At 39.0% G+C, this 12967-nt stretch overlaps 1 protein-coding gene across 1 annotated transcript in view; it reads left to right on the forward strand.

Moving 5' to 3' along the window:
• Positions 1-6817: 6817 nt before the first annotated feature.
• Positions 6818-12967, forward strand: part of LOC148506842 (sialic acid-binding Ig-like lectin 12) — a 29346-nt gene continuing 23196 nt past the window's right edge. The window contains exons 1-2 of the mRNA XM_088446088.1: positions 6818-7172; positions 7495-7842. Coding sequence (XP_088302214.1) covers positions 6833-7172; positions 7495-7842 — 688 coding nt within the window. The 5' untranslated portion in view covers positions 6818-6832. The remainder of the gene's footprint in view (positions 7173-7494; positions 7843-12967) is intronic.

The following is a 12967-nucleotide window of genomic DNA, read 5'->3' on the forward strand; positions in this document are numbered from 1 at the left end:
CCATTCTGCACTGCCAATTGGTATCACAACGGACAGCCTGGTACTTGTCTCCACAGCAGAAGTGCCACTGTTACTATCTTTCACCCCCATTTGGGACCCCACCATGCTCTCTCATCTATAACCCTCAGGTGAGCTTACCTGTTTGGACCTTGGGGGTCATTCATACCTGTTCGCGAGCAAAGGACGCTCGCAAACGGGTCGATGTTGCCCCACTGCGCATGCGCACGACGGACGGAGCTCCATCGTGCGCATGCGCGAAACCCGGATAGCGACGGATCTCGCCGCTCGGGTCTCGCACCAAAGTGGGCGTGCTGTCGATGTTGATTGACAGCACGCCCCCTTTGGTGGGCATGCCGGGGGCGTGACTGCTAGACGGAGGTGTTCCCATGGGAACGCCTACCATCTGAGCCCGGCCCCACTGACATCAGTAATGATGTCAGTGGGAGTGATTTTGGCTCTAATAGAGCCAAAATCACTCCTGGGCTTGCGGAAACGAGACCCTACCGCAGGGTCTCGTCGCAAGCCCGATGGTTGCGATGGTCAAAGACCATCGTGACCATCTTTTTGGCCGCTCGCATATGCTGTGGGTGGTTACCCACAGCTATGCGAGTGGCCAGGAGGCCGCTCCAAATTTAGCTGGGATGGCCCTGATTCAGAGCGAGCGCTCTGGTCAGAGTGTTCAGCTCTGAATCAGGCCCCTTGTTCTTAGACAGAATTTTTTTTTTATATTTATGGAATTAGAGTTTCACAAAATGTTCACCTATGTTTGATATATTAATTGGAGCCTATAGGTCTTATGGGAGCTATGAATATTTGTGAATGGTGCAAATAACAAATCCATCAATTATAGATATAGCATTATGTTTATCACTGCTACTTTGCTAAAATATAGCTGCTGCATTGCGGATTTGAAAACAACACACCAATCCTGGCTGCAGGCTAAGTGAACATATATTACCCGACTGCACGGCTCCTGGATTAATAACACTGTTTAAAAAAACGTTTTTTTTTTGTTTGAAATTTGAGCTATAAGGGCCAAATGAAATAGGGTGAGAGTTTAGAAAATGTGAGAGTTTAGCAGTAAACTCTCACATTGGTTGAGTTTTATCTTCAAAATGGGAAAACATCTGAATGAGATTTTAAATTGTGAGAGTTTTTTAAGTCTAAAAAAACATGCAAGTTCGCTCTGTTACTTTGTTTTTGGACTCTATTACATCGGCAAAGTTTAAAAAGTGTCAGAAACTCTCACTTTTCTAAACTCTCACCCTATTACATTTGGCCCTATATGTCTATTTGTCTGTGATTAACCTTAGCTTTTTCTATTGATGATCTGCAGTGAGACACAAATGTCATAGAACAAAGAAAATCCTTGGAAGTGATATACCTTAGCTCAGTCAGCTGGCTGTTAATTGAGCACAGCTTGACATACCTCTATGTCATCAGGCAAATTGTATCAAGTGAGCACAACCAGATACTAATGCTGCGTACACATGCAGCAATCAGACAACGATAACGATATCATTGTCTGGTCATCCTACAACCTCCTGGTGTACTGGATGATCAATAGTGATCACCCAGCACACCACCAACTCACTAACGACTATAACAACCCGCAATCAACAATCGCTGGTCCCTATAGTAACTTGGTCAATATCGATCAGGTTGGCCAGGGTGCGCGGGTGATGGACTATACACTTGGTGATTATTTTACATGATTTGCCTGATTTTGACGAATCGTGATGACAAATCATGTAAAATATGCCCAAATCGTGAGTTTCCACTCATGATCACTTTGCCGATGCACTTTCCTGCTCGACGTACATCGCATCTTCAAATCTGCTATGCTGTAGGGCAGATTTGTCAATCCGGGACACGATACGGTGCCAATCGTGAGTATTTTTTACTCACGCTCTATCGCACAATTCATCGTATGTCGCGTATTTTGACTGACAGGACTCTGTACATGCCCAATTGTGATTTGAAGGAGAAGGATGCAATTTCATGCACACCTGAAGTCTGGACTCTTGCTTTGGTGAGTATATTGCTTGCTACTATATTGATGCAACCCCAACCAATGTGCACCACCCACCTACCCACCAATGTCAGCCACTCACCTATAAATGCATGACCCAGCCCCACCACCCACCTATATGAGGCAGGCGGTGGCTGGGTCATGCATTATACTCCCATGCCCACCCACATCATGGCCCACCTAATACCTAGAAAATATGAAAACACCAAAAAAAAAATAAACAAATAAATATCACAACACTATAAACAAATATATTGCAGCAACAAAAACAAATATATTACAACAACATAAGCATATATATTACAACATAAACATATGTCACAACAACATAAACATATATATTACAGCAACATAAACAAACATATTATAATCCGGTAAGAAAAAAAACATTAAAATATCATAACAAACATTAAAATCCTATAAGAAAAAAAATATTATAAAATACCATAACAAAAATATTAAAATCCTGTAAAAAAAAAAAACAATAAGATGCCATAACAAACATATTAAAATAATGAAATCAACATTAAAAATCACAAAACTATTTACAATTATTGCTAAAACTATATATGTCCATATTTTTCTCCTTCCTAGGAATGTCTATGCATAGCGAGTGAGAATTTGTCACAGGATTCATTGAGATTCTGCAGTCCAAAGAATGTCTATGGCAGATAAGCTATAGACAACACCATAATAAGTCCAAAAAATTGGCAGCATTGGAGGTGTTGTTGGAGTACACCAAAAAGTTTGTTTTGGATGCTACCCTGAAAACAATCCATCAGAAAATACAGAACTTGTATACGGTGTACATCAAGGAGAAGAAGAAAGTGGATGATTCCAATCGGTCAAGAGTGGGCACCAACGACCTCTATCTAGCAACACTGTGGTACTATAACATGATCAGCTTCATCAGCGATCAGCAGCCACAACATTGGTCTGTTATCCTGATGGCTGAGTGAGAGGAAGAAGAGGCGGCAGAAGTGAGTGGACCATCTGAGGAAGTTTTGGTAAGTAGACATACAGTTCATATACCAAAACCTTTTTTTTTCAAACAAAACATTTTAGATCAATCCCAAATGTCCACTGTAGTCAGTTATCTCACAGACAGTCCTCCTGCCATGGCACCGCACCTGGTCCATTGAAATAGGCCATATACTCCTACCTCACTTCTTTGGCACGTGCTGTCGATGTTGTTTGAATTGGTGGTGCAGACACTGGTGTAAACTGGGAAATCTCTTCCAGATATCCTGTATCTTTTGGTCTAGCTGTGACTGGTCCTCGTTGTGTAGTTTTCCTTTGCAAAAAGTTATATAGCACACAGCATGCCCTCATGACCCAGTCTATCTTGTCCATATGTAGGTTTATGGTGGTGTGGAAAATGCAGAACTGGTTACTTAGTATTCCAAATGCATTTTTCACAATGCGCTGTGTCCGGGATAAATGATAGCTGTAGATCCTCTTCTCTCTGGTCAGGCCCCTCTGTGCAAATGGCTTCATCACATGTTCATGTAAAGTAAAAGCCTTGGCTGTGACGAAAACATAATTTAGGCTGTGCTTTGTCTTGTCCACTGACAGCAAGTTGAGGAATTTGTTGGTGAGTCTCTGGTAGAATGACATCTGTTTGATGGACCCACCATCAAAAGCATGATCATTCTTGTCAACATCCACAAACAAAAATTCATAGTTGGCATTCACCACTGCCATGAGAATGATGCTGAAGAAGCCTTTATAGTTGTAGTAATATGATCCGGTGTTGGCAGGTGGGTTGATGTGTATATGTTTTCCATCTATGGCTCTTCCTCAGTTAGGGAAATTCCAACATTGTTTAAACTCTTCAGCGATGCTCTTCCACTCATCCACGGTGTTTGGAAACTAGAAAAATTGTAAAAAATGGGTTAAAACATTAGTGTAATATTTTTTTCTCCATTTTTTTTCCTATATAGACTACCACCCAAGAGCCTGAATTGTCCTCTACTCCGGACATCAGTCCGATCGGGGACAGCAAGGTGGATACTTCATCTCCATGCCCACTGACCATTCAACCCCCACATCATCTTCCGCACCTCCTCAAATGAAAAAGAAAAGGCAGGGTAAAAAGAAGCAGCAGCAAACACAGAGCAGGAGGACATATTCCTGCAACAAGTGGAACGAATCCTGCAAATACAGCCAGATGACATTGATGACTTCACGGCACATAAAAATAGCACTATGCATACAATTAATGACCAAACAAAGAAGGATTTCAAAAGGCTGGTGTATGAGTTCTTAATAAGGTCTCTAAATTCAAATTTGCATTGGTCAACATACGTAGCTGACCCACTTCTGAACTCACCTGCCCCAACCACCTCTGTGAGGCCCCCCCAGCCCAGTTGGAGGTTACTCCAACACCCAGTACCCCATTTGCAAGCCAGGCTATTTATACTGCTCTGCTGGAGGCAGTGGTTGATTTGCCCCATTATTCGAACATGTAATGTCTTTTTTTGTATTATTGTTGCCTGTTCTAGCACCAAATGTTATCACTCCCAATAGGTACTGTATGCTATATGGTGGTGATGATGCTGATTGGACAAGGTCACTACACACATGGCAAAAGTACAGATTGATGGAAGCCGGGGCCACAATCTGTACTTGTGCCATGTGTGTATTGGCCTGTTCAATCTGGCATCTGACCCACCGTATAGCATACAGCAGCAGCTATTGGGACTCATAAAATTTGGGGATAATGCTGTTTTCTACATTTTATATGCATAATTTAAAATTTATATATAAAAAAAACACAAAAAAACTGTATTTACTGCTGTGGGGTTGTTGGCAATACTGGTACTGCAGCACTTTCAAAATAGCCTTGCAGTTCTATGGGATGATGATGCCCAAGGACTGAGGGGACATAAAGGTCTTCCAGTGACCTTCCTGTAGCCAGGTACCTCAGGGTAGCCACCAGCCTCTCTTCAGCAGGGATTGCCCTCTTCAGCCTTGTGTCCTGACTCTGGATGTGGGGGGACACCATACTCAGCAACTCCTGGAAGGTGTCGTCATAAATGCGCAGGTAGTTGCGGTAGTCATCCAGGTTGTTCTCCTTGATCTCCATCAGCAGGGACATGTGAGAGTGAGTATCCCTTTACAACAGCCACTCCTTGGTCCAGCATGCTCTCCTCCTTCGCTGGGCCCTCTCCTGAATCACCTTGACCCCAGCATGAGCGACCAACACTCTATACCGATAGGGAACCATCAGCACAGAATTCAGGAACAGGATAGAATGCAGGTAGCACACACTTGCAGGTAGAACAGACTTTGTAAAAGGCAAGCCAAATACAAAGCAGAGCACAGTAGCAATGTACAGGATTCAGCAGGTATACACCTAGCCTCACTAGTAGCAGAGCAGAATGTGCACAGGGTTAAAATGGCACCTGCTTTTTATACCCCCTAGCTAGCCCCACCCATTATTTAAATTCCCAACCAATTGTGAGGATTCTCGTGTGTTGTTTGGTAAACTCATAATCTACCGTGCATGATCTCACAATTTGGACTTCCGACATGTTGCATGATAGATCATGAGATCGTGAATCAAATTGGTAGTTTTTTAGACCTGATCGTGACCACGACTGCCAGGGAGCTCCCGGAGAGAGTTCAGGGGAATTCGTACATGATGTCGGACCATGAGAACATCGCCAAGTGTGTAGGCACCTTAACACTGAGCAACACAATATTTACTGTTACTGTTTGATACAAATGTATCCTCTGTGATTGAGCTATTTTCTCTCTTTGCTGTAGTAAAAGCATAAATAGGTTGAGACCCGGCTAACATTAGCTCCACACCTGATGAAGGAGACCTTACAGACATTCTTTGACCTTTAACCATTCTATCTATTTACTTACCCTGGCAGCTGGGAGCCCCCATTTATTTTGTGCCAGAGTCATACTGCAGCAATGTGTCTGGATATATAGTCATAAGAAGATTATATGATTATATATCATTGCTTAAGATTGACACAATATTTCCTAATATTTCCTGAAACAAGGGTTAAATTATTCACAGCATATATTCTGATTTCATTGCTCTAGGAGAAATTGACAGAGTTGTTATTAATACTTTCTCCATCATTATTATTTTCTGATGCTGACTGTGCAGCACAAGGGTATAGTTATCCGTTTTTTCACAGTGTGTATATATGCAAAATATTTCGCCTTGCCAATACAGCACTGCATGATGGGACAATTACCCACATAAGCAACTAACATCATTTTTTATAAAAAAAAAAAATAAAAAAATACATATACTTTTTCATATATTTTTCTTCTTTCTTTGCATTTTTTTTAGTTTTGAAACCAAAAATCTTATTCTACTTATTTTAGTGTTGCTTATTAAAAGCTAAGTTAATCACATCATTATTACATAAGTGTGCCCCCAAACAAGAGTCTTCTTTCTCTATTTTCCCTTTTGAATGTTGCAATTCTGACTCAGGGGAGCACCGCCAACCTTCTATAGCTAAAAGCAATAAGCATACAAAATTATAGTATTTGGCAATAGGGATATCTGCCTCCTGACCTCTGCTTGTTAATTAGGGTACATATATATTCCTTTCCCATGCAGAATTGTAGACTGTGGTTGCCCTAGCATGGATTCTGCACCTTTCTGCTTACAGTATGTAACAGTGACAATTAAAATAAAAGTTTAAATAATGTGATGTAAGAAACTGGTTACTCACCACTTTTAGAAAATAAATGAACAATCCTTTTACTTCAGGAGGAGCCTTCTGTGACCCAGATAAAGCATATTGTGTAGAGCAACCAGGAACAATAATGGTGGAGGAAGGAGGATCTGTGACTCTTCCATGCACCTTCAGTTATCCTAAGGACTGGGACAGCTCCACAGAGGTCAGAGTGTACTGGAGACAGGGAGACAGAAGCCCCTGTGGGAATGGAGACTTCATTTACAATCACACAGAAGGCTGGAAGCATAATAACTACAGAGGACGGATCTCATTGGTGGGAAACCCAAAGGAACAGAGGACAGCAACTATCAGAATCCAGGACCTGAGGAGGACAGATGGTCCCGTGTTCTGCTGTCGGGTCCAAATAGAAAATAAAAGAAAATATGAACAATGGCAAAATTATCCCGGAACATTAATTCAGTTCAATGGTAAAAAAACATAATTCATATATCATAGCTACATTTCAACTTGGTCACTGTGTCACCCTGCAGGGGGAGGGATAGGATCATAGCTCCCTTATGTCTGTGTCACCCTGCAGGGGGAGGGACAGACTCATATCTCCCTTCTGTCTGTGTCACTGTGTCACCCTGCAGGGGGAGGTACAGGCTCATAGCTCCTTTCTGTCTGTGTCACCTTGCAGGGGGAGAGACAGGCTCATAGCTACCTTCTGTCTGTGTCACCCTGCAGGGGGAGGTAAAGGCTCATATCTACCTTCTGTGAATGTGACATTTTTCTCTCCTCTCTCTATAGATGAGTTCTCAGTAGAACAGACACATGTTGTCCCTGCTACATTGGGAGAAGATATAACTATACCTTGTTATGTCCATAATAATCCTGATCATTATTTTATACATGAGGTCACCTGGAGGATGGGTAACAAAGTCCTGTGCTCTGGTAACAATATAATTAGGACATGGACAGAGGAGAATAAGACAGAGAAGATTGGACGATGGTCAGTAGTGAATTTCCCTGAGGACCTCTCATTACATATAAGTGATGTGACATTGTCTGACAGTAACCGGTACTGCTGTGAGGTGAGGACAATGCTAGGAAGTCCTGTCCCTGTATCTGCACATGGTACAGCTGTAGTAGTTGCAGGTAAGGGAATTCTTGGCTGGAAAATAACCTACAATGTTTTCTGAAAGTAATGTAAATAAATACATGTGGATACAGTGATGTGATATGATCCTTAGTGCAAATGTTCTGCAGCCTAGATATACAGTATGTACTGTTACCCTGTATACCCACAGTAAAATACAGAAAAAAGATTTGAGCTACTGGCTTCCTGGCACTATGCAATGCACCCTAGTCAATAGTCGTAATGAAAGAAAAAAAATTCAAACATGAGAAGACATACATGTCAAAAACATTACAAAGAACATAAAGAGCATATACAGTAAGATTTAGGCTTTTTCTGTAAAAACTTGAAATAGTAGATGAAAGATAAGCTGATAAAAAACAAATAGTCTATGTCCATAGCTCCAATGGAGCATCCAGTCAACACATCCAGCAGTATGATAAATGCAAATGGTTTCATATGTAATGTTCAAACATGAATGTAAGTGAAGAGGATCCTACCCAGCTTAGGTGTTGGAGCCACAAGTAAAAAAATGTTCCAAAGGCAACTCCAGTTGGGTAGCAATACCTTCCAGGCGACGCAGACACAACCTCAATCCAATGCGTTTTGACCTGCGATGAAGGGATATTACTATGCCACATGTTTCCTTCCTTTATCCTCCATCTAGCCCACTGACATTGTCCCAGAAGTGTGTCGATGACTACTTCCAGTTTGCAAGATGCGGCCTGAAGTGTCCACAGTTAGTGCATTTGTGACTTCTGGTTTGTGTGTGGAGTCGTGTCCGGAAGTAAGGGAATGCCCAGCCAATACATGGAGAAGTATTGGCAGGAAGTGTACATGGTTTGGTGCTTGGGTCACTTCCAGTTCGCATATGGATCCACAACCGGAAGTGATGGGGTGCCCGGCTGCTAGCTGGAGTGTTGCAAAGAATTATTCCTGGAAGTTGAATGTAAAGATTTGTTCCCATGATGTTCAAATGAGGTGTGATGCTTAGTTTCATCAGCCATTTTAGTGATGAACTGATTTTTCTTTGGTTTTCACACTCTCGAAAAAATAAATATTAAAGACATAATATAAAATGGAAAAGCTATTGTCAAAATAAAATATGGTCTAGTTAAAATATAAAACATAAGACCACTAAAAGTATAAAAAAAAACAAAATAACCTGTATGGTTTAAAATATTGTTCCATAAAACTATTTTAATTCAAAGTCTTTTATTAAGTCAAGTGGGTATGAGTGTTTGTAATTGAAAGATCCATTGCATTTCTTTTTGGGCTAATCTTGTGTCCCTGCCCCAGTCAATGAATTTTTGATGATTCCATTGGCCATACATTGATTAATATTGTGACTGAAACAGTTGTGGGATTTTTTAAAATGTTTTAATAGAGAGTGGGTATCTTGCCCTTTTTTAATATTTCTTAAATGTTCCTGCTTCCTCATCTTCAGGACTCTTGCGGTTTGACAATATAAAAACTCCACAGGAATGTTATATCAAATATACCACATAGGGGGTGTCACACGTAATAAAATCCTTGATATGATATTCTCTTCCATTTACTTCAGATGTCAATGACTTGGTATTGGAACATTTAGCAGTTTTACACATGGCACATGAGCAACATCAGTGAATTCCCCTTGCTCTTATCCTGATATGAGCATAATTTTCCAGGGAGCTTCTCACTAACTTGTTTTTGAGGTAATTGGCTCATCTGTAAATTTAACTGGGTTGAGTCAGTAGAATGGAGGCAAAAACAGGGTTCTTGTGAAAAATATCCCAGTGATTTTTAAAGGATATTTTTAGAAAATGATGATGGGAGCTATATTTAATGAAGAAAGAAAATTCATTGTTGTCAGTATTCTTTTTAGTCTTAGAAATGATTATGGATTTCCTATCCAATTTCAGAGTTTCCTGTTTCAATTACTCTACTTCATTTTCCTTGTATCCTCTTGCAATAAAATGAAAGCTCATGATGTCCATTTGCTTCTGGAATATGGTGTATTCCATTCATTTCCATTTCACTCACATTGATTGGCTTTTTGGGACTCCTTCTAGCCATCTATGCAGGTGTCTGCTGTTTTTATTTATATAACTGTTGTATGGTGACAATTGGTGTTTATGTTACCATCTTTAAAATAAATGGAGAGGTCCTGGCAATTTACTTCTTTTTTACTTAGATTGATATGTCATTTTATATAATGATTGTTATTGTTCAAGTTTGCACAGAATGAATGGAGTTCTTATAGATTTCCTTTCCAGAATAACAATATATCATCTATGTAACATTGTCATGACACCAGGTTTGTGCCCCAAGATGTGCTATGCCATATTGTGTCCTCCCATTTGGTGAGAGAGAGGTTGGCATAGCTTGGGGCAAACCTGGTGCCCATTGCGGTACCTATACATAGTAGATAGTATTCTTTATTGAAGAAAAATATATTGTTTAAAATTAATTTATTACTAGAATTAAAGATATTATTTTCTCGCATAATTTGTCTTTCTCAAGGTACCACTCAGTAGATTTGAGTATGCTAGTATGTTCTATTATTGTATATATGGATGCTACATCTGCATATACCATGTACATTTTATCTTCCCATTTTAAGGTATTAAGTTTATTGAGGATGTCCATGGTGTCTATTAGAAAAGATTGATTTTTGACATGCAGATGATGATCAATAAAGGATAAGATGCTGTTCATGCTGTTTGTGACTGAAATTAAGGGATGGCCAGGTGGATATTTTTCATCCTTGTGAACCTTTGGTAAAAGATATATGGTCACTGTAGTCAGGTTTTGGATCCTCAGAAATGATTATTCTTGTTTGGTGATAGATTCTTCTCTTTCCACTTCTTCCAATAGCTTGATGAAATTCTGGATCATTTTGTTTGTGGGATCCGACATGAGTTTTTTTATATGTTTCAGTTTGAAGTAGTTTCATAATTTTTGTATGTATCACATTTTGTTGCTGGGGTCAGACCTGAGTTTTTTATATATATGTTTCAGTTTGAAACACAATAAAAAAAACACAAGAAAATTCATAATAAAAAAATTGAGAAAATTTCAAAGGGATTTCAGTTTCTCAAAATCAGGTAGAGAGGAAAAAATATAAGAAGTGCAAAAAAGTAATCAAAAAAGAAGACTGACAAGAAGAAAGGAATTTCATTGCCACATCAAGACCAAGAAGAAGAATACCTCATCATAGGAAATTCATATACTGATATGAACTATTCAGAGAATAAGATAAGATGTCAGTAGATCAATTTCACTCCTACAACAATTGAAGAGACAAACTCTCCAACCATAATTGGCAGATACCAAGATGCTCTTTCAAACAACTGATAAAAAAAATACTCCAATCAACATGTGACTACTTTTAATTGGTACCATGCACTGGAAGTGGATAACAACACATGGAGGGCTCCTTTTTTGGAAAATGGGGGAGAAATTGAAGGAACAGACCATGACAACATTTAAAATCAATAGTGGGAAAAGAAAACCAAAAAGAAATAGAAGAAAATTGGCCCCAAAAAGACCTTAAACACAGTACCAGATCAACCCTGCAGAATATTCAATTTGAGCTCAAAGATCCTCACCAATGAAGAAGAAAAAGTTCTTCAAAAAGGCCTCAAATTTGCTCCAACTAGCAAGATGGATACATTCCAATCCTATATTGACATACAACAAATACATGGGGAGATTGACTTTAAAGAAATTCTTTTGCACCCAAGAACCAAAAGAAAATCATGAAATAAGCAAATTCAAAAATAAATTATGTTTTTATCTATCCCATATGAAGGGTCCTTTTTTGGAAAGTTTCACCAAATTGGTCCTAGATAATATTGAAAAAATAGAAGGAAAGAAAAATATATTAAAGTGGAACCTAACAAAAAGAGAAAGTGATGCGATCAAGGATCTTAAAAGAGATAAAGACATTGTCATCAAGCCTTCTGACAAAAGTGGAAGCATAGTACATACAAGAAATTATGCAAATTGAAACATAAAACACCCAGGTTTGATCCCACCAACAAAATGATGCAGAATTTCATCACACTATTGGAAGAAGTGGAAAGATAAGAAACTATTACCCAACAAGAATGCTCATTACTGGAAATCCAAAACCTGACTACAGCGATCATATATCTTTTACCAAAGGTTCACATGGATGAAAATAATCCTCCTGGTCATTCCTTAATTTCGGGCACCAACAGCATCATCAGCACTTTATCATCCTTTCTTGATAATCATCTGCAACCTTGGTTTTCAAAAATCAATTCTATCAAAAAGACACCATGGACACCCTCAATAAACATAATACTATAAAATGGGAAGATAACATGTACAAGGTGTCCGCAGAAGTAGCATCTCTTTATACTATAATATAACATACAAATGGACTCAAAGCTACTAAACTGCACCTTGAGAAAATCAAATTATGCAAGAAAATATATCTTTAATTCTGGAAAGTGTTAAATTAATTTTAAACAAGCATCTTTTATCTACAATGCACAGTTACCTCCATGGGCACCATGTTTGCTCCAAGCTATGCTAACCTCTTTCTTGCCAAATGGGAGGAGGACACTATATGGTATAGCACATATTGGGGCACTAACCTGGTGTCATGGCACTGTTACATAGATTATATATTTATCTTCTGGAAAGGCAATCTAGAATAATGCCATTCATTCTATGCCAACTTGAACTAGAAGAACTCCATTCATTTTGCGCCAACTTGAACAATAACAATCATAACATAAAAATATCTTTCAAAATAAGTCAAGAGGAAATCAATTTCCTACACCTAACTATTTACATTAAAGAGGGGTAACATATATACCAATTGTTACAATAAACCTACAGACATCAATAGTTATATAAATAAAAACGGCAAACATCTGCATAGATGGCTAGAGAAAGTCCCAAAAAGCAAAAACATGAGAGTGAAATGGAATTTAAAGGAAGAAACCATATGCCAAGGGAAAATGGACATTGAGAGCCTTAATATTATTGCAAAAGGATACAATGAAGATAAAGTAGAGAAAGTTAAACAAGAAATCCTGAAATTGGAAAGAAAATCCAATACTGACAACAATTAATTTTCTTTCATCACTAAATATGGCTCCCATCATCATCTGTTAGAAAAATCCT

Source organism: Taudactylus pleione, unplaced genomic scaffold, assembly GCF_031769625.1.
Source record: "Taudactylus pleione unplaced genomic scaffold, aTauple2 ptg000393l, whole genome shotgun sequence".
In the NCBI taxonomy this organism is placed as follows: domain Eukaryota; kingdom Metazoa; phylum Chordata; class Amphibia; order Anura; family Myobatrachidae; genus Taudactylus; species Taudactylus pleione.